At 43.9% G+C, this 21,922-nt stretch overlaps 2 protein-coding genes across 3 annotated transcripts in view; one reads left to right on the plus strand and one right to left on the minus strand.

Annotated features, from left to right (window-relative positions):
• The window catches only part of LOC117362792 (trifunctional purine biosynthetic protein adenosine-3-like), a 102,824-nt gene extending 90,992 nt beyond the window's left edge, over positions 1–11,832 (plus strand). Inside the window, exons 21-22 of the mRNA XM_033949768.1 lie at positions 2,883–2,998; positions 11,604–11,832. Coding sequence (XP_033805659.1) covers positions 2,883–2,998; positions 11,604–11,795 — 308 coding nt within the window. The 3' untranslated portion in view covers positions 11,796–11,832. The remainder of the gene's footprint in view (positions 1–2,882; positions 2,999–11,603) is intronic.
• A 317-nt stretch (positions 11,833–12,149) lies between these two features.
• Positions 12,150–21,922, minus strand: part of LOC117362793 (trifunctional purine biosynthetic protein adenosine-3-like) — a 97,958-nt gene continuing 88,185 nt past the window's right edge. For both annotated transcript variants that reach the window (XM_033949770.1, XM_033949769.1), the window contains exons 20-23: positions 21,571–21,712; positions 17,109–17,224; positions 14,058–14,316; positions 12,150–13,916 (exon numbers count right to left, since the gene is read on the minus strand). In XM_033949770.1, coding sequence (XP_033805661.1) covers positions 14,086–14,316; positions 17,109–17,224; positions 21,571–21,712 — 489 coding nt within the window. In that variant the 3' untranslated portion in view covers positions 12,150–13,916; positions 14,058–14,085. The remainder of the gene's footprint in view (positions 13,917–14,057; positions 14,317–17,108; positions 17,225–21,570; positions 21,713–21,922) is intronic.

Raw genomic sequence — 21,922 nt, forward strand, 5'->3', positions numbered from 1 at the left:
CTAGCACCCATTAATGTAACAGACAAACACTAGTATCATATATTTATTGGATCCTTAGATGGCTGCTATCAGCATGTCCCGCTTCAACAGCTCGATTCTTCATAGGTCCCATGATGTTTATACATTTTCTATTTAGTAGTTTTCTTATTACTTTGAGTGATCTACTAATTATAAGTAGTGAAGAACACTTATCAGTAGTATCTAGGCATCGCAAGTATCTTCTCTTTTGACATGATCATGTTTCAATTTCTTTCTTCAGGGTTGGGGTTTCTTGTCATAAATCCAGATTCTGTTGCCTTGCTTTACATGGTCAGCTGTTGGCCTCTTCTCTGGATGTGATTAGATTCCTGAGAGCTGTGAAATTGCTCCGACTGTTAGGCCATCAATTCTTGACTGGGACCTTAATCTGGAGCTCTCTGTGCTTGTTTGTCCTCCATTTGAGCCTCCTGGTTGCTGTATATTGAAGACCCTTATGCTTAAGGCAGTCTTCCAGGTGGCTATTACTTCCATAAGATGCGTTTCTGAGTTGCAGGCCTTATCTTGTGCGCCGCCTTTTCTGGAGTTCTCTCGGGAGCGGGTTGTGCTGTGGCCAATTCCTTCCTTTCAGCTGAAGGTTGTTTCGCCTTTTTCATGTCAACCAGTGCGTAGTCCTCCCAGTCTTGGGTACTCGGGAGGGCTCATTGGAGTAGAGGCAGTTGCGCAAGCTGGATGTCCTTAGGGTCCTTCGCTCTTCTGTTCAGTGGACCCAGAAGTTCCGTAAATCGGATCGCCTTTGTCCTCTTAGTGGGTCCTTATAAGGGGGACAGTGCTTCCAAGGCTACCATTGCGCGCAGGATCAAGAAGGCTATTGCTTCGACATACCTTCTTAAAATGTAGCCTGTTCCAGTATTTCTTAAAGCTCATTGCACTAGAGGTCAAGCAGCCTCCGGTGGATATCTGTAATGCTGTGGTTTGGTCTCCTCTCTATTCCTTTGAGAGACAGTACCGTGTGGTCATTCGGGTACATCAGGACACAGTGTTTGGTGAGTGCGTTCTCGTGGCAGCCCTTCAGGGGTTCCATCCATGATGGATACTGTTTTGGTACATCCCATCAGTTTCTGTGCCGATCTAGGACAATAAAGGAGAAATTAGGTCCTTACCTGCTAATTTTCTTTCTTTTATTCCCTCCAGACAGGCACAAAACCCTGCCTTGTTATTCTGTTTTTTGTTTTTTACAGAGTATCATTTTTTCTGCTGGTATTGGTTGTTGGGGAGTTACAAAGGCAGCGGCATTGGTTCATCTGGTTTAGCTGACAAACTGTGAGACATTTTGGGGAAGGTTCTTGTTCTAATCAATATCCAACAGTGTTTTCCTGGTCCATTTGGGCTTGGCATTTGTCTTCTCCATGTGAATATGGAGTCGTATGTTCTGGAATAAGCCTTGTAAATATCTGCTTGGCTATTTGAAAAGACCAATTGTAAGAGAGTGGTGGAGGTTATTGCGGAATCCACTGTTCTAGGATTTAAAAGCAAACTAGATGCACATCTCCTTAAGAGAGGCATAGAGGGATATGGGTGACTAAAATTTCGCCAGGTGTACACCTGGCTGGGCCTCCGAGTGTGCGGATCACCGGACTTGATGGACCGAAGGTCTGATCCGGAGATGGCAGTTATGTTCTTATGAGACTGCACAGCCCACTTGTACTGATGTCAAAAAGTTAGTGTCTCAGTCTCCACCTGCTGGCAGAGGAGCATAAACCCATCCATGTCTGTGCCTGTCTGGAGGGACTAAAAGAAAGAAAATTAGCAGGTAAGGACCTAATTTCTCCTTGCTAAAGTATAAAGCAGTAGGTATTTCTAAAGAAATCCATCTTTATAGCCACTAGATTTTGATGCCACAATATTGGAAAAAATTGCCTGTCCCCTCTTTGGGATTAGTTAAGAACATAAGATTTGCCGCTGCTGGGTCAGACCAGTGGTCCATCGTGCCCAGCAGTCTGCTCACGCAGCGGCCCTTAGATCAAAGACCAGTGCCCTATTTGAGTCTAGCCTTACCTGCGTACGTTCTGGTTTAGGAGGAACTTATCTAACCTTTTCTTGAATCCCTGGAGGGTGTTTTCCCCTATAACAGCCTCCGGAAGAGCATTCCAGTTTTCCCCCACTCTCTGGGTGAAGAAGAACTTCCTTACATTTGTACTGAATCTATCCCCTTTTAACTTTAGAGAGTGCCCTCTCGTTCTACCTTGGAGAGGGTGAACAATGTCTCTTTCTCTACTAAGTCAATTCCCTACTGCTTGAAGTCCCAAATGACAGCTTGGCAGGATTATCTCTTCATAAAATTTGGGACATATATAATTGAAGACCCTGAATATCTGCAGAGAACTCTGTCCTCACGATAAGTATTCTACTATGTGTGGATTGCATGAACTGTTTGGGATTGGGTATATTGTTTCAAATAAGAAGTTTATGTATCTTTGTACTGTAACATTATATATTTGCTTGATTTTTGAATAAAGTAAAAAAAAAAAAAGGTAGATCAATATCAGACTCATATTCAATTAATTTTGCTCCTGCTGCAGGCGCTGTATTTCCAAAACATATTGGCCATTCTGTACAAGTGAATTTTGAAGTCTAGATACACACACTTGGGATCGCTCTTTGTATTTTAATAAAGACATACTTTGAGTCTTTATTTCAGTTACCACTTTTTTATTCTTCTTACACATACAAACACAGCAGGAAAAATCTTTACCTTTCCTCCAAAACCTGAATTGCAAAGGAAAACGGTATGAGATTTTTTTTCTTCCTGAAATAGTGGGCATGCCCACCCAAAATATTTGCCTGTTCTGTGTATTCATGGTATTTTAGATATGTGACTAATATTTTGAGATTCCTCTTCCTAGGTAAAATACTGAACGTTCATCCATCCCTCCTCCCATCATTCAGAGGAAGGAACACACACCAGCAGGTCCTGCAGGCTGGCGTTCGCCTCACTGGCTGTACCGTACATTTTCTGCTAGTAAGTAGTCTTTCTTGCACCTAAGAAACACAAGTAAGCCACTCTGCTTTCACCCTTCAATCAAGATCTACAAAATGAATGTTGCAAGTCTGTTAGTAAGAGAGCAGCTTTTACAAATGGTTAATGACATAACTTTTTGTTATTCTGAGATATTCATTTCCAGCATACTGGTCCACTGCACAGAAAAACATCCACTAACTGGGAAATACAGTGCATTCTTGCTAATCGTTGGGGGTTAGGTTAAACTAAACTAAACCTTAAGTTTGTATACCGCATCATCTCCACGGAAGTAGAGCTCGACACAGTTTACAGGAATTACTAAAGAAAGGAACTCCAATGGGAGGAAGGAGGGCTTGGTAAAAAGGAAGGAAGGATGGGGACTAAGTAGAGTGGAGAGGGAGGGAGTGGTTACATTTTAGAGAAAAGCCAAGTTTTCAAATGTTTTCTGAAACGTTGGAGTGAGGGCGAACTTCGAAGAGGGGCAGATAAGCTGTTCCATAGCTCGGTGATCCTGAAGAGGAGGGATGTTCCAAGTCTTCCTGTATGGGAGATGCCCTTCAAAGAGGGGAATGACAGTATGAGTTTTTGAGTGGATCTGGTGGAGTTAGGATTCGGGGAGAGCCAAGATAGTGGAAACAGGGGAGGAAGGATGCCGTGTAGAGACTTGAAGGCTAGGCAGGCGCATTTGTAGTGAATCCTGAGGAGCACTGGGAGCCAGTGAAGCTTAGACAGAAGTGGGGAGACGTGGTCGAATTTGCTTTTTTTGAAGATTAATTTAGCCGCGGTGTTCTGAAACCGCTGAAGCCTGAGAAGACTTTTCTTTGTTAGGCTTAAGTAAATGGAGTTGCAGTAGTCCAGTCTAGAAAGAATAATGGATTGAACGAGGATAGCAAAGTGTTGTTGGTGGAAGCAGGATCTGACTTTCCTTAGCATGTGAAGGTTGAAAAAGCATTTTTTTACTAAGGAGTTAAGGTGATCGTTGAAGGACAGTGTAGAGTCGATGATGATTCCCAGAACTTTGCTTGAGTGCTCAAGCTGCAGTTTGGTGCCAGAGGATAATGGGATGACGGTGGGCAGCTGATCCAATTTTGGGCCTAGCCAGAGTAGTTTAGTTTTGGTTTCATTAAGTTTCATTTGAACGGTGAGAGCCCAGGATTGGAGATTCGTTATACAAGAGGAGATGTTGTCAGAGAGGTTGGTGAGGTTGGGATCAGTCTCAAGGAGGACAAGGATGTCGTCGGCGTAAGTGTAAAGTGTCTCAGAGGGGGATAGTTGGAGGAGTTTCAGGGAAGACATATAAACATTGAAAAGAATCGGGGATAGAGGTGAACCCTGAGGAACTCCACAAATCGGTTTCCAAGGGGAGGATGAGGTACCATTCATGTTAACGAAGTAGGAGCGCGAACGTAGGAACTTCGAGAACCAGTCTAAGACTGGAGTATATGCCAATTTCCGAAAGTTGGAGGATAAGAATGTCATGATGGACAATGTCGAAGGCTGCAGAAAGATCAAATTGAAGAAGGACAGCGAACTTGTTGCAAGAGTGAAGATGTTGGACTTTAGAAATTAAAGAGGCCAGAAGGGATTCAGTGCTAAAGTTGGGTCTGAAGCCATGTTGGTAGGGTAGAAGAATGGAAAATCTCTCAAGATAGGATGAGAGTTGGGTAGCTATGATGGACTCCAGCATCTTGGTCAGAAGAGGAATGTTAGCTATTGGGCGGTAGCTGGACGGTGTGGAGGGGTTTAGATCAGCTTTTTTCAGTAGGGGGGATAATGCAATGTGTCCCATTTCTACAGAAAAAAGGCCTGAGAGTAGGGCGGAATTTATGAGTTTGGTGAGAGATGAGATGGCTTGTGTGGGAATATTTTCGTATAAGTAGGAGGGGAAGGGATCCAAGGTACAGTTGCAGGAATTTAATTTGAGGCAGAGTTTGGAAACTTGGGAGTCGGAGACGGGATCGAAGGCGGTCCAGGATCTATCGGCTGGGATATGGTTGGCTTCGGATGGATTAGTGTTGGAGGCGGCGAGCACCAGAGAGTTGTAGGAGGGTGTTGGAGGGAAGGAGCATCTTAAGGTGGTGACTTTCTCATTGAAAAATTTAGCTAGTTCATCGGCAGATGGGAAGGAAGGGGGTGTGGCGGGATCGTGTTTGGAGGATATGGAACGCCAAATGTTGAACAGTGTATTGCTTTGGATGTTGGATCTGGAGATTTTGTTGCCATAGTAGTTCTTCCTTGATTTTTTTAATTCAGTGTTGTAGAATTTAATATTCACCCTCCAGGTCTGTCTGTCGGAGGGGGATTTAGATTTTTTCCATTTGCGTTCCAGTATTCGACATTTTTGTTTTAGTTGTCTGTGGTATGGAAGGTACCAGGGGGCCTTGCGGGGGTAGGAGACAGTTTTGGTGGATAGAGGAGCAAGGGAATGGTAGGTGGTTTCCGAGAGGGTGATCCAATTAAGCCAGTTGGATTCAGGGCTTGGAGGATTGGGAGTGGTGGAAAATAGGTTGAGGAGTTTGTTCCAGAACAGGTCGCTCGCAATTTTTTTGCGGAAGGTAATGGGATTGGGGGTGCGCAGTGGTGGTTCGAGGTGGGACATGAAAATGGGGAGGCAGAAAGCCCCTAGGAAGTGGTCGGACCAGGGGACAGGTTCCCAGCGAGTGTCGTCAACCGAAGTTTTGTAGTCGGTGAGGTCGAGGAAGCTGATGATGTCTAAAGTATGCCCCTTTTCATGGGTTGGGGAGAGAGCCGGGAGTGGGAATCCTAAAGAGGTGAGGAAGTTGTTGAGATCAATAGCATCCTTGTTGGTGGTGTCGTTTATGTGAAGATTAATATCTCCAATGATTAGTAGTCTTTGAAATTTAAGGAAGGCGTTGGTGATAGTCTCAAGGACGAGGTCAGAGGATTTGTTCCAGGGGGATGGTGGATATAAAAGCAGGATACCCAGTGGGTGAGGATGGAGTTCGTCATTGACGGAGGCTAACATGTATTCTAGGGAGGCATGGCTACCCTTTTCTAAAAGTTGGACGTCGAAGAATGATTTGTGGAGGAGTGCCAGGCCACCACCTTTACGATTAATTCTGGGGGAGAAGAGGCCTTGGTAACCGTGGGAACAGAGTTCATTTTGAGAGATTAGGTCGTCTTTTGTGATCCATGATTCAGTGATGAATAGGAATCCGGGATTGAGATCTTCGAGAAGGTCCTTCAGAATTTGGGTTTTGTTGCAAGCAGATCTGGCATTGCAGTAGAGAGACAGGACTGGGGTGAGAGAGTCTGAGGCGTGGTTGGGAGGTATGGCAGGGGAGATGGGCTTTAAGGAGGCGTGATTGATTCTTCGGGGGATTTTTTTGGGGGGATGACTTCTGGTGCGCAAAAGCGTGGGGATTATGGCACCAGGGCAGGTAGGATTGACAATAGTGGGGTTCAGTGAGTTAGGAGGGGGAGGTTTCAGGCAGGAGATATTGAAGGATGAGCAGAGAAGGAGGAGAAGGATCCATGGGTGTGGTTTCATGGTGGGGTTTGGTAGAGCCTTGTTGGGCAGAGCCGGACAATTGAGGAAAATTAAAACAATTAAATATAATCTGGTGAATCTGGTGAACAGTTGAATAAAATATGGAGATCTTTAACACACTTAAAAAAAAAGGGGGAGGGATCGGTGGGCTTAAGCAGGACTTAAACAATAGAATAGCAGAGCAATTATACAGTTGAATAGAAACTGAAGAACTTTGGCAATTTTAACACTAACTAGAATCTAGAGGGTCTTAGTCGGACTCAAAAACAGTTAAGTAGGAATTGTCGGGATGGAGCTTGTCAATGAAGTCAGGATTGGTGGTTGAAACGGCAAGAACCTAGCCGGGCAGAGGAAGTGGGGACAGGATGGAGATAGGCTTCCTCCTTTCTCTGTCTGAAAGAGACGCAGGGGATAAGAAAAACCCTGACAGCAGGGGGAGCGGAGATGCCGGGGTTTCGGGGGCGGAGCAGGGCTCCCACGCGGCCCGAGATTGCCGGTTCAGCAAAGGCAGCTCCCGGTGGCAGAGGAGCTGCTTTTAAGAGGAGAGCAGAGTCGCTGGGGTTTCGGGGGCGGAGCAGGGCTCCCACGCGGCCCGAGATCGCCGGTTCAGCAAAGGCAGCTCCCGGTGGCAGAGGAGCTGCTTTTAAGAGGAGAGCAGAGTCGCTGGGGTTTTGGGGGCGGAGCAGGGCTCCCACGCGGCCCAAGATCGCCGGTTCAGCAAAGGCAGCTCCCGGTGGCAGAGGAGCTGCTTTTAAGAGGAGAGCAGAGTCGCTGGGGTTTCGGGGGCGGAGCAGGGCTCCCACGCGGCCTGAGATTGCCGGTTCAGCAAAGGCAGCTCCCGGTGGCAGAGGAGCTGCTTTTAAGAGGAGAGCAGAGTTGCTGGGGTTTCGGGGGCGGAGCAGGGCTCCCACGCGGCCCGAGATCGCCGGTTCAGCAAAGGCAGCTCCCGGTGGCAGAGGAGCTGCTTTTAAGAGGAGAGCAGAGTCGCTGGGGTTTCAGGGGCAGAGCAGGGCTCCCACGCGGCCCGAGATCGCCGGTTCAGCAAAGGTTCCTAGAAAACCCCATGAATACCGAAACCATGAATATTGAACCACTGACCCTATGGGAAAAACTGTATGTGTGTGTGTGTGGGGGGGGGGGGGGGGAGGGGGGTTAGGTTCCTGTGTGACTTTATTGTTTTATTTAAGCAAGGAGCCAACAATGCCAAAGATATACTGGGACACTTCAGTATAAGGACAAACTGCATACAAACTAACAAAACAAACCCACTCTCAATTAAAAATCCCCCCCATGAGGTAGGGCTCTGATGATGAGTTCAACAGATAGAAAATCCCATGGTCAAAACCCAAATACAGTAAAACCTTGGACTGCTAGTAACTTGGTTTGCAAGTGTTTTGCAAGACAAGCAAAACATTTAATTAAATTTTAATTTGATATATAAGCAATGTCTTGCAATACAAGTACGCACAGTATACACACATCACAAGTGAGCCGATGGTTCTTCTCTCTTTGACTTTGCGGGAGGGTAGTGACTGTTCTAAACGAGCAAAGTCTTGCAATACAAGTACATATAGTATACATGCATCACATCCGAGCCAATGGTTCTTCTTGACTCTGCAAGAGCATAGTGACTGTTCTAAACAAGCAATGTCTTACAAGTACACACAGTATACATGCATTGCATCATCACAACTGAGCCGATGGTTCTTCTCTCTGTGATGCTGCAGGAGTGTACTGACGGTTCTAAATGAGCGAGGTCTTGCAATACAAGTATGTATAGTATTTTTGGGTTGTGGAATGAATAGTCTGAGTTTCCATTATTTCCTATGAGGAAATCCGCTTTGATATACAAGTGCTTTGGATTACAAACATGCTTCTGGAACGAGTTATGCTCGCAAACCAAGGTTTTATTGTATACAAGCCAAGGTGGTTCAAGATGGAGTGGCCTGACCACAAGTTCCCTGCAAGTTCCTGTCACTGTGCAACTCTTTACTGTACACTTTTGCTACCTAACACCATAAATTCATCTTTTCATGGACCCTTTTTGTAAAGAACAGCTCGCTTATTATACTCTGCATTTTATAAATGTATTTTATATACTGTTTTTACCCATAAAAAAAAATCCAGTCTTTTGGTCTAACACAGGGATCTCAAAGTCCCTCCTTGAGGGCCGGAATCCAGTCGGGTTTTTAGGATTTCCCCAATGAATATGCATTGAAAGCAGTGCATGCACATAGATCTCATGCATATTCATTGGGGAAATCCTGAAAACCCGACTGGATTGAGGCCCTCAAGGAGGGACTTTGAGACCCCTGGAACAGTACTCGTACACAGCTGTATGAATATTTTCATCCTCGAGGAAACACACTGTGCATGACCGTGAATAGAAAAAATGGGTTTCACTTTATTTCGCATGAATAAGTAAATCCGTGAATCAGGAACAGGCGGATAGCAAGAACTCATTGTAAAGCAAGGGTCCCCGGTCCACAGCCGTCTGACAGTTGAGACACGAGAGCTCTTCCATCCCTCAGCAGAACTCTGCTGCCCTCTGTTCTGAACCGTAGCAGCGGTGTCAGCACTGAACAGACTGCTTCACTGCCTTCCCTTTCTGACGCGTCACTGATGTGTGGGTTGGATGACAGTGGCTACGAGCGGATCCCTGACAAAGCTAAGGCGAAACAGGTCGTGTCCAACCGCTTAGTCTACTGAATTAAGAAAATGGTTGACTATTACCAAGATAAGTAGAAAGTATAAAATGATAAAGAGATATTAAAAATTAATAAAATTGAGTCTACACCAGTGAGGATTTAACACATTATTCTCCCCGGAAAATAAGACCTGTAATGGGACGGAGGAGGGGTGTTTCTGAGGTCTTTGGCAAAATATTGCATATATGTGTTAAGTATGAAGGTGGAAGAGAACAGAGCATAAGCACCTTAGAAATAGTGCTGCAAGTGAATCATTAGTGATGCGGCAGCAGAGGGAAGGCCCTAACAGAGAAGGCAGCGAAGCAGCCTGTTCAGTGTTGCCGCTGCTGCTTTTCAGAACAGAGGTATGTTGGGGCCTCGTGGCCGGAGGGTCATCGGGGTTCTGCTACACGTACGGAATGGGAGAGATGGAAAGGTGCACAGGGGGATGGGTTGGCGGGGTCGTAGGGGTTCTGCTGCACGTGGAGGATGGGAGAGATGAAATCTGTGCAGGGGGATGAGTTGGCGGGGTTAGGATTCTGCTGTATGTGGGGGATGGGAGGGAGAGATGGAAAGGTGCACAGGGAGATGGGTTGGCGGGGTCATCTAGGTTCTTCTGCACGCGTCACTGTCTTCCATCGTCCCCAGAAGGGATCGTTTGGTTGCAGGAAAACAAGCTCAGGGCTCCCACTGATTCTGCATTATGGTAAGTTGTATAATTTATATTATGATATTATAACTTAATAATAATAGAAATGTAATGTATACTGTATATAAAACTGCCCTACGAACCTGCTCCGAATCCTCCCCCCCCCCCACCTCCAAAGCGGTCCTTGGTGTCAAAAAGGTTGGGGACCATTGCTATAAAGGACTTCAGCAAACCTGTGCAGGTAATTTTCAGTACAAGATTTCTCAAAAACAGTTCCCATAATAGATCCTAAAACTCCACAGACATTTGCTTTAATAGAGTTAAAGTCGAATGTTGTATACTATAAACAGAAAGACAAATCTCCATGAGAAGAAGCACCAGCAGACAATACCGAAGAGGACAGCATCTTTATTAATGCCTATTGTGCTTGCCGTACATTCAGATTTTGTCTATAATATAAACCATTTGTGCCAGCAAAGTTTATTTTAATATTGTGTATGTAATTCCACTATCTTATAACTCCTCGAGTCCTGACTCTACCAGACCCGCCCAAAAGTATAAACTATCCTTCCCCTCTCTACACGGTATTCGCTATGCAGGCAAACTGGGAAAATCCCTTCTCTTCAGAATCACAGGTCTTTGGAACGACCTTACTACCCCGCTGCAGAACCTGGGCTCCCTCCAATTATTCTGCAAGCAACTGAAAACCTGGCTTTTCACTAAAATGTAATTCTATCCCCCCTTACTCTTCTCTTCTATATATAAGTTCATGTAAACTTTTTTTTTTCCTTCTCTTCCTATATTTTAAGTTCTTGTAAACCGTGCCGAGCTCCACATCCGTGAAGATGATGCGGTATATAAACTTAAGATTTAGTTTAGTTTAGAACGTGAACTCGCAGGCCTTGAGCATGCGCAGATGCTCAAGGCCCAGCAAAAGAGGAGGCCGATCTTCGGGCACCGGCACCAAGCACAGGACATGCCGGTGCCGGTGCCCAGATGACTGTAAGAAGCGGCAGGGGGGGGGTGCCAAATTGACTCGGGGGGTGCAGGATCGCATTGGGGGGAGGTGCCGGATCGCAGGGGGGGGAGGGTGCTTGTAAATCGAGCCACCCTCAGCTTCCGAGGCACCGATTTTGCAAATGTTTCGCAAAACACTTGCAAACCGGTGCACTCTTAAACCGAGGTACCACTGTACATCCACAGTATAATCGAGACAGGATAAAGATTACAGTTAGGGAACTGGTCTTTGACCTAAGGACCATGCAATGGACCATGGGTCTGACCCAGCAGCGGCAATTCTTATGTTCTTACAATATGGATATGACAAAAAAATATATCCACTAAGCAGCTCTGGTGAGAGTAGGTGGGGTAGATGTATTGACTCTGATGACATTTCTGTGAGCATGTCCTTAAGGTGCTGGGTTTGTGAACAGGAAGGTTTTCACAGCCTTCCTGAAGCTCCAGGGTCCATCTAGTGTTCTAACAGATGTCATAGTCTGGTTATGAAATGTGAGTAGGAGCGTTTGCAGGCTGTTTCAGCAATTTAAATACAAAGTGAAATTCAACTGCTGTTAAAAATGAGAAACATACCACCTTCTAAGCTTTGGATTCTTGCCCAAAAATAGCTAAGAAAAAATTTAAAAAATTTATATTGAATTAGGTTGGGCAGACTGGATGGATCATTCGGGGCTTTATCTGCCGTCATCTACTATGTTACTATGAAATTTAATGAAATCTTTTTAAAACTCCTTCACTCAGGACGAAGGTAGTAGTGAAGCCATACTTGTCCAAGAGGCGGTCTCGGTGGAAGCAGGCGACACAGTGGAGACCCTGGCAGAGAGAGTGAAGGGAGCAGAACAGAGAGCTCTCCCCAGAGCTCTGCACCTAGTGGCCGGCAGAACAGTGCATCTGGGAAAGAACGACAAAATCATCTGGAAAGGCGGCAGTTGAAATGGGGGCTACATTAGCCCAGAACAGAGTCTGGGTGTAATCTGGCAGGTTGTCCTATATTTTTGAAGGTGGTGAGAATAAGCCACTGTGTGAAAATGGTAGTGTAGATTCAATTTTGAACTGGCTTTGCCTGAATCTCTTTCTAAAGACTTGTAAGCATAAATTTCACACATTTATGGAGAAATGAGAGAGATGCCAGAAGACGCAATCTATCTCTCTGTATATGTCCATAACCCAATAGCAGTACAGTATTCTAGTGTGGCTGGTGGCTTTATCTTTGGATTAACAGAATTATTCAAAGATAACACAGCTTTGGTACTTACATATAAATCCAATAAAGCACTGATACTCTAAAATAAAGTTCTCATAGATTTTCCATTGTAACCATATTTTTCTTTGAAATAAAAATGCTTCCATATAATTTTCATTAATAGTTCATTTAAATGGCAAGGGGTGGGGGGAGAAACATGTGCTCTGGTGAGCCCAGAAGCTGTTTTTAGTGAATATGCGTGAAATGGATTTGCATGTATCACCTCATCCACACTCACTAGTGTAAAACAATCTATTCTACATATTCACTATCCAGAGATAGTTACCACATTTTATCCTATGTACACTTCTCCCTCCGAATCCGCAGTTTCAGTATCCGCAGCTTCGGTTATTTGCAATTTTTATTTATTTATTTTTTTAATCAATTTTAATTTTTTGGGCTATTTTTAATCCCTCTGAGACTCCACGGAACTTTACCTGGTGGTCTAGCAGGCTTTCGGGGCAGGCGCGATCTTCCTACGCTCCTGCCCCGTGCAGATCACTCATAGGAAATGGCTGGCGTGAGCTCCCGTAGTCTCTCGCAACTATGACGGGAGCTCACGGCAGCCATTTCCTATGAGTGATCTGCACGGGGCAGGAGCGTATGAAGATCGCTCCTGCCCCGAGTCAAATGTGTTAATGAAACAGATGTCTGGGTGGTTGTGTGTTGTCCTAGGCAGAAAATATATGAGAAACCTAAAGGCCTAGATTTGAAGAGTGGTATAGGGGGGGGGGTCAAGCTACACACACAAAAAAAATTATTATATATTATATAATTCCTTGTAACCAAAGCACTGGCTAAGCCTGTTCACTTAACAGAACAGTTGGATCCGGCACTATTTCTACCATAAGACCAAAGGAGGTATAGTTCAACTCACATATCCTTTGAACAGACCTTAGTACAAAAAAAGACTAAAGTTTTCTTAGGAGTTCCTGATGAAATCTAATCTAACCAGTATACTTGTTTTCACAATTAAAGCCAAATATATTACTCCGGTTGGAATTCTATGAGTGCAGAATTCCTTACTTGCCCCTTCAGGACCCTACAGAATTCTGTACTTACACGGGCAGTAGAGGAGGAAGTGAACCGCTGCACAATAGATCACTTCCTCCTCTTGTGCTGGCTTAGACCCAACTGTTTTATACGAACCACGATCTCACATGTGCAGAATTCTGCCAGTTTATGTTTAAACAGTAACACTTTATTAACAAGTCAGGGTAAATGTCGCTAATTATGATGTAAACTGGCATGTCATTGCTATCTTTCATGTATGACAAATTAAATAAAAATCCCTACAAAACAAAATAATCAATTTGTTCCAGTATGATAGTTCAATAATTATGTGTAATCTAATTATGTTAAAGCAGCTGAACTTGACTACAAGGCATACTGTTAGATTTATCACTGAGTAAACCAAAAAGCACTTTGCACATAGTGAATGGAGGTAATCAAAGGCTGGTGCACAAGGCTCACAGCAAAGTTTGAAATGCTTTGAGAAGTTTCCACCGAGCGCTGTTTTGCATGTCATATGATCCATCAGCGTGACTTCACAGAAGGTTATTGACTTTGGTGAAAACTCTTTACCCCTATAGTCCCTAATCCACACAGCCCTCAAGGTCGAGTGTCTGCATCTTTGTTGCATCTGGAGCCCATATGCATACTTCAAATCAGAAAAGGTAAAAAAATGAATCCCCCATCAGCCTCAAAGAATAAAAAGGCACAGTGTAAGAATCTCTCCATTCCTGGGACTTTGCTTTATTCTGGGTCCACATGGGCACTGGCTCGGCAGGATTTTATATGCAGGAATGACACTGAAAGACAAAAACCCAGAAGATTAAGAAAACAATGTTAACAGCGTTTGGCTTTATAAAAGAAAAGCACTTTAAGTCCCGATGAAGAATTCCTCAGGATTTTATTTAAAAAAAAAAAAAAAAAGGAAGCAATTTTTGTACTTGTGGAATGTTACTTTTCTTCTTATGCTCAGGAAGAAGTGTTCATTATAGAGTCAGAAAGCGGGCTGTTCTTGTCCATTTTCCAGCAGATTTTGCCATCTGGCCCTAGTTTCACACCACCACTTGTCACGAGCTGCAAGGCAGCAGGGAAGGCCCGGTGCTCAGCCTTTTTCACTCTCTCAGATAATGTCTCTTCGGTGTCCCCCAGCTCCACTGGGACAGTCTCCTGGAAAACGATGGCTCCAGCATCGACCTCCTCCTGAAAGAAAACCCCTCCACAGCTCTGAGCATGTTCTAGAGACACGTGAAAACAGCTGAATGCACTGGGAGACAATGCAACATAATTCCACAGTCCAAAATATGGGAGGTACTTCCACAGACATTAAAGTTTAAAATGAACTTAAAAATATATACAATATGTAAATACTCCTCTTAGTGACAAGGTGCTGTGGATTTCCTATACAGTATATTAAACATGGTAAATAGTAAACGGAAATTACCTTATTTATTTACATGCAAATGGTAGTTCAGTATGAAGGCAGCACAGTGATCTAGTATATCAGCTAGTCCCTAAATGCATGCACATCCAGACGCTGAATGGCCATCTTGCTGCTTCTCAACTGAGCCCCATCTATTAATCTGCTTTTCAGACTTTAAAATCTCTCATTCCTTGTGGCTTATTTAAAATTACAGAGCAGTGTGGTAAGCTAGCTTGAAAGGCTGGTTGGTCTATCCAGGGTCTCATAGTGTTACTGCTGATTATTTAAGCCTTCCATTACCTAAGATAATTTGACTTTGATAATTCACAGCACACTGCTTTTAGCTCTTGTCACTCCTCTTTGGAATTTGTTTCCATCAGAACTTAGGCAAGAGATTTCTTATAGAAAATTTAACATGGGTCTAAGAGCCTGGTTATTTGAGCAATCATTTAATTGTATCGGCAGAGAGAAAGATTTAAAGATACCTTCCCCGGTGCTTCAAGCATATGGATTCCAGGGCGCTTTTGTACCAGGATTCATAGTCTTGTTTTCTTTGGGTACGCTCCTGAATTTTTTGTCTTTGCGAGCTTCTTGGGCTTTTTCTCCAAGCTTGGGATATTGGGGCTAGTTTGCGTGGTATTTCTCGCCTTGTTTACAGTGCCTCTCTCCGCGAATGTCGTTATTGCTCCCGTGCAGCTGGGTTTTTTGGCTAGCGACATTTGTGCTAAGTGTTCTTTGGCAAGCGCTAATTTTCTACACGTTTCTTGGAAAAGAGTTTGTGTCTATATGTATCGTGTGTTGGGGCGTGTGATACCTTGCGATCCCATTCTTTTTTTGTTGGGCTTTTCACAGACCTTTACTCTCCCAAAGCGGGGAACCCTCGCTTGGATTCGAAAAGTGTGTCTCTTGGGCTGCAAAGTGATTCTGCAGGTTTGGACCAGTTCCTCTGCCCCTTCTTATTGGGTTTGGTGAGCTCATATTGCTAGACTGACTGCTTGGGAAGTGCAAGATGCGCATCATACATTTAAACGGCGGAAGCTTTTCTTACTTATCTGGAACCCATATTTGCAATCCCTGCCTCAGAGAGCGCGTAGTCATCTTTTGAATACGTTAGGGGATGCGCCCCTTTAGGGCTGCCCAGGTCCCTTTTCTCTCTTTCTAGCTGGATCTCTTGATTTTGGTGGCACTTGTCTTTGGCATCCCCATGCACTAGTGTTTTTGGATCAGTGGAGACCCATAAGAACTGCCATCTCCGGATCAGACGATCTGCACACGCGGATGCCCAGTCAGGCGTACACCTGGCGTAATTCTAGTCACCCATATCCCTCTATGCCTCTCGTAAGGAGATGTGCATCTAGTTTGCTTTTAAATCCGGGAACGGTGGATTCCACAATAACCTCCTCTGGGAGAGCATTCCAGGTGTCCACCACTCGTTGCGTGAAGCAGAACTTCCTGATATTTGTGCTGGACTTGTCCCCCCTTAGCTTCATTCCGTGTCCTCTTGTTCGTGTCAAATTGGACATTGTAAATAATGTTTTCTCCTGCTCTATTTTGTCGATTCCTTTCAGTATCTTGAAAGTCTCGATCATATCCCGTCGCAGTCTCCTTCTCTCAAGGGAGAACAATCCCAGTCTCCCAAGTCGTTCCTCGTATTCCAAGTTCTCCATACCTTTTATTAGCTTCATTGCTCGTCTCTGCACCCTCTCCAGCAGTTTTATATCCTTCTTTAGGTTGGGAGACCAATGATGGACACAGTATTCCAAGTGGGGTCTGACCATTGCCCTATAAAGCGGCATTATAACTTTCTCCGATCTACTCGTGATTCCCTTCTTTATCATGCCTAACATTCTATTTGCTTTCTTTGCCGCCGCCGCGACTTTCAGTTGCCGCCACCAGGACTTTCAGTTTTTCTGTTGGTCCTGTGTTCCCAGACTTGTAATTGGCTGTGATGGGGTGGGGGGGAGGGAGGGCTAATTGGTTGTTTACTGTTTTGGCACCTGTTTGTATATACCTTCTTGGAGTTGTGATTTTTTGATATGTTGCAGTATTTGGGCTCGGTGGGATTATAACTCTTTGCTTGGTTTGCCCTTTTCTATTGTATATTTTGTACTGTTCAGGGTTTTCTTGTTGGCTAATAAAAAAAGATTTCATTCTAAAGATACCTTCCCCTTGGTTTTCAAGTATATTGGTTCAATAATGTTGTGCTATATAGTGCGTTTGCCTTTTGCATCCATGTACATGCATGTGGTTTTTAAATATAGGTACATTATTTTGTTATACATATTGTATAATATCCTGATGCTGTTATTGAAAGACGGTATAACAAATATTGCACGTAAATATGACTGTCCCTTTTTTCCTTAACCCAATCGTGCTCAAAGGCTCCTCCTTGGTCAAGAAAGAAGGCACGAAACAAAAGTCAGACCATATTTCTGTCTAGTGCTGAGTAAGCTGAATGTGTCCCATACAAACAATTATAAATCAAGTCCAAAAAAATGAAATGCTATTGAAGGTATTCTAAAGTCAAGCAAAGCAACTCTATACTGGGTAAAGCGATAACTGGTCCACTTACAGACACAAAGTGCACGGTGCAGCCGGTGATCCGGACGCCAGCCTGCAGCACCAGCTTATGAGCATGTGCCCCCTTGAAAGAAGGCAACAGAGATGGATGGACATTGAGAATTTTCCCTGGGAACAGATTCAAAACTGCATAATTAGATTATATACAGGACTAACAATATTCAGGTTCAAGGCCATATCATACATTTCATTACATTCAGCTAGCATCTTTGAAATAAGGTGTCCCATGCTCCTTCCTCAAAAGGCTGTTTTCGGTTACACGAAGTGAGATCTTAAAAAAAAAATCATTATTTTAGACAGCTCCTGCTTCCTAGTCTTCTAGCCCTATCAGAACTTGCTTTAATTCTGTTTTTTACTCTAAAGAATCATCTCTCTGCCCAATGGGGAGTGGGTTCATACCTCAAACCAAGGCCCTTCAATTAATGACCTTCATTTCTTTCAGAAAGAAGGAAGAGCATATCCCCTTTCCTACTGTTTTGACCTTTATTACCTCTCTCTCCTATTACAGATTGTATTTCTCCCTCTATCCCCCATGTCTCAATATGTCATTTAAATCTGTTGTTCTCTAATTATGTCTCCACAAGATTTTATCTGTTCATGACTTTGTGTACCGCTTAGACAACTTTTTAAGCAGTATATCAAATTTTAAATAAAACTTGGAAACTTGGTTGCTCAATTTTGCCTCATCTCTTAATGTCTTGATAATAGCTCAAGCCATCACAGCAGTAAAGGAGAACAGAACAAGCCGACTGTGGATCCTGATAAACCTGCTCTTATCTGGCCATAGTATGTGTCACTGTTAAGCACCCTGCCATAGGTTGATGAGTAGAGATTCAGGAATTTGACCTAAACATCGATTCTTTGTTATCTCTTCAATAGCACAGCCAGCAGCTCACTGGACTCGGAGCAAACAGGGCAAGTGCTCTGGGCCCCACAGCTCCAGGGGGCCCCCGTGGGCATCCCTCCCTTCTCCCCACCCTGTTCCAAAGCCCCCATCACCTTTTAAATACAAAGGGTTGCTCACAGATTCCTCTGCTCTGTTCCCCTGTCGCGGTCCACCCCTCTTGACGCAACTGTCTGATTCTACTTGAGTGGACCGTGGCAGAGAAACAGCGTCAAGGAACCTGTGTGTGTAGCACTAGAGTTGCTGCTATGCTGATCTCTTTACATATTAAAAAGTGAGGAGAGGGGGCTTTGAAACAGGGTGGGGAGAAGGGAAAGACATCCAGGCCCACAGGAGCCCCCTGGAGCAGCTGATTTTTAAATGAGGAGAGGGATGCCAGATGGGAGGGCATGTGGAAGGGAAGAAAGGAGGAGGAACAGAAAGATGCTGGATGGGAAGACATTTGGTGGGTGGGAAAATCAGGGGAGAAGGCAGGGAGGAACGGAACTGGGGGCCCCCTCCTTAATTTTTGCCCTGGGCCCAAGCATGTTAAACACCAGTTCTGACTGGACTAGCTTCTAAAACAGGGCAGTGCAGGCAAATCTCTCTCATGCATATTCATTGTGGATATCCTGAAAACCTGGCCTCGAGGACCGGACTTAGGCAGCCCTGCTCTAAAAGATCATCTACAAGCGTCTGTTAAGGAATGCCCCTTTATTTCACAGAGGTTGGAACTGAAGCATCTAATATAATAAAATCCTAAGCGCGCATGCGCACTGTTACCTGCGTGGTTCCATTTTCCGTGAGCTGTAGGGCCCCGGCAGGCAACAGTGCTCATGCGTGCTTAGGATTCTGTTTCCCTGTAAGAACGCTCGCGTACCAGAAGGTGATGTTTTCTATAAATAAATTGCTCAGGAACATCTTTTCTAAAGTTCTTTGTGCTCCTTTAATGTCTTTTCGGATTGTATTTTTTAAGTTCAAAGACGCAGCGGCGGCTCCTCTCACGATCCCCGCCAGTGTCTCTGACGCAGGCGGGGATCGTGAGAGGAGCCGTCGCGGCAACTTTAAACTTACTAATAATTCTGCCAAGGTTTTTGTCTAAGCATTCTGCTCCCTGATCCCTTAACGTTTTCCAAAACTGTTGTTTTCATTTCAAAGCGCCAGCAAGTTTACTCCTACACTTTCCGTCGGGGTTATAGCATTCACGTTCTACAGTTGCCATAACCATTTTCCCTGTGTGTACGTTCGGTACGCATAACTTCGCTTTTAAACGAGTGTCCAGTGGCGGTTTATCTTCCACAAGTCACTCTGTGTTGATTTACTACTCCATACTTTGTGCCAGTTTAATTCATAAGAACTATTCTGTGCCAGTTTGCAGTTACTGTGCGATCAAAAAAAAAAAAAAGGTAAGTGAGAGAATGGGCCTATTCCCCCAAAAGACCCCTGACATCTCCACACACACACACACACACACAATGAGAAGGTGGCAGTCAAACACACAGAAGAACGGGGCAAGAGATACAGATTGAAAAAAACCAACCAAAAAAAACCCACTGCACCAGGAGAGAAAGACACACAGAAAAAACAAAACAAAACATACAGCGGCCAATGAGAGACACTGAAATAAAGAAATACAGACAAGGAGATAGACAGATAGACAGAAGGTGGTAGTCAAACACACACAAAAGGACAGAGGGCTAGAGAGACAGATTGAAAGGAAAAAAGTCATTTACAATGTTTCAGAAGAGACGAATCTCACAAAAATATATTTTTCAGTCACTTCGGGTTTTTAAATTGCACCTATATGCCCCAGTGGCAAACAGAAAATTTCTTAAGCAAATCACATGCAACAACAAATAGGAGAAATAGAACAACTTATAATAAATCAACCATACAATGGACATTAAAGTTCTCATGGTAAGTTTTCAGTAAATTGTTTTAATTTTAAGTCTGCACATATAACCAGCATTAGAATCTGGGAGATATATATATATATAAAGATAACCAGCTTTAGAATCTGGGAGATATATATATATATAAAGATAACCAGCAATAGAATCTGGGAGATATATATATATATATAAAGATAACCAGCAATAGAATCTGGGAGATATATATATATATATATATATATATATATATATATATAAAGATAACCAGCAATAGAATCTGGGAGATATATATATATATATATATATAAAGATAACCAGCAATAGAATCTGGGAGATATATAGATATATATAAAGATAACCAGCAATAGAATCTGGGAGATATATATATATATATATATAAAGATAACCAGCAATAGAATCTGGGAGATATATATATATATATATATATATAAAGATAACCAGCAATAGAATCTGGGAGATATATATATATATATATATATATATATATATATAAAGATAACCAGCAATAGAATCTGGGAGATATATATATATATATATATATCTGGGAGATATACCGTATTTGCCGGCGTATAAGACGACTTTTCAGTACCTTAAAATCCTCCCCAAAGTCGGGGGTCGTCTTATACGCCGGGTACAGTTTACATGCCCTTACTTGCGGGGCTGGATGTACTCAGTCGCGCGGCTCTTCTTCTCCCTACCTTCTCTGCTTGCAGCACAGAGCCGAACGGAAGTCTTCCCGACGTCAGCGCTGACGTCGGAGGGGAGGGAGGGCTTAAACAAAGCTTAAACAAAACCCTCCCTCCCTCCGACGTCAGCGCTGACGTCGGGAAGACTTCCGTTCGGCTCTGTGCTGCAGGCATGGCAGGTAAGGAGAAGGAGAGTAGCCTCGCGGTTCGAGTGGCTACCAAGAGAGAGGGGCGGCCGCCCCGCCCCGGTTGCAGCACAGCCGGCCAGGTTCCCTTACTTTTGTGGCACTTCCCCGACCGACCGATAACAGCCCGGGTCCGACAATCCTCCCTGCCCTGTAGCCGCGAATCTAAATACCTTCTTACAGCAGCTGTAAGAAGGTAATTTAGATTCGCGGTTAAGGGCAGGGAGGTTTGTCGGACCGGGGCTGTTGTCGGTTGGTCGGGGAAGTGCCACAAAAGTAAGGGAACCTGGCCGGCTGTGCTGCACCCGGGGCGGTAGAGAAGGTGTGCGGAAGAAGGGGTAGTCTTATATGGCGAGTATAACACAAAACTCTATTTTTTAACTAAAAGTTGGGGGGTCGTCTTATACGCCCAGTCGTCCTATACGCCGGCAAATACGGTATATATATATTCTATTGCTATAATTCTATATATATATAGATTCTATTGCTGGTTATCTTTAATTGTGTAATCTAGGGCTCCTTTTACAAAGGCGCGTTAGGGCTTTAACGCACAGAATAGCGCGCAGTAAATTGCCACGCGTTCTAGCCGCTACCGCCTCCTTTTAAGCAGGCGGTAATTTTTACTGATAATGCAATCATAAAATATTACAATAAAACTAAATAATGACAGCTAAAATTAATTAGAAAGTACATCATTCCTTAACAAAATAGCCTTAATAAATTTGCAGAGAGAAACATTCAGAAATTAAGACATGGTTTCTCTCTGTATTACTAATAACTTGCTTACCGTCCCACTTTCTGACAAAAGGAGCAGATAAAATTCTCATAAAGCCTGCGAGGCAAACTAACTCAATGGAGAATTCTTCAAGGACTTTGTCTACCGCACTGTCGAATTCTGTGCGGCTCGCGTACAGCTTATGGTCAATTACCTGCAGGATCACAAGCAGAGACATAAGATAAACACTGAACACGCTTGAAAATTGAAATGAAATGACAGCACCTTAAAACAAAAACTGGACTATCCAGCTCCGATACAAACAATATATGAATGCACTTATAAACCCAGTGGAGAGAAGGTGCCATTATGTGTTCTATTCGCTTTGTTCCCAAAGCCTCATTATACCACGGTCATCCTGGAA

Source organism: Geotrypetes seraphini, chromosome 6 (genome assembly GCF_902459505.1).
Source record: "Geotrypetes seraphini chromosome 6, aGeoSer1.1, whole genome shotgun sequence".
Taxonomy (NCBI): Eukaryota; Metazoa; Chordata; class Amphibia; order Gymnophiona; family Dermophiidae; genus Geotrypetes; species Geotrypetes seraphini.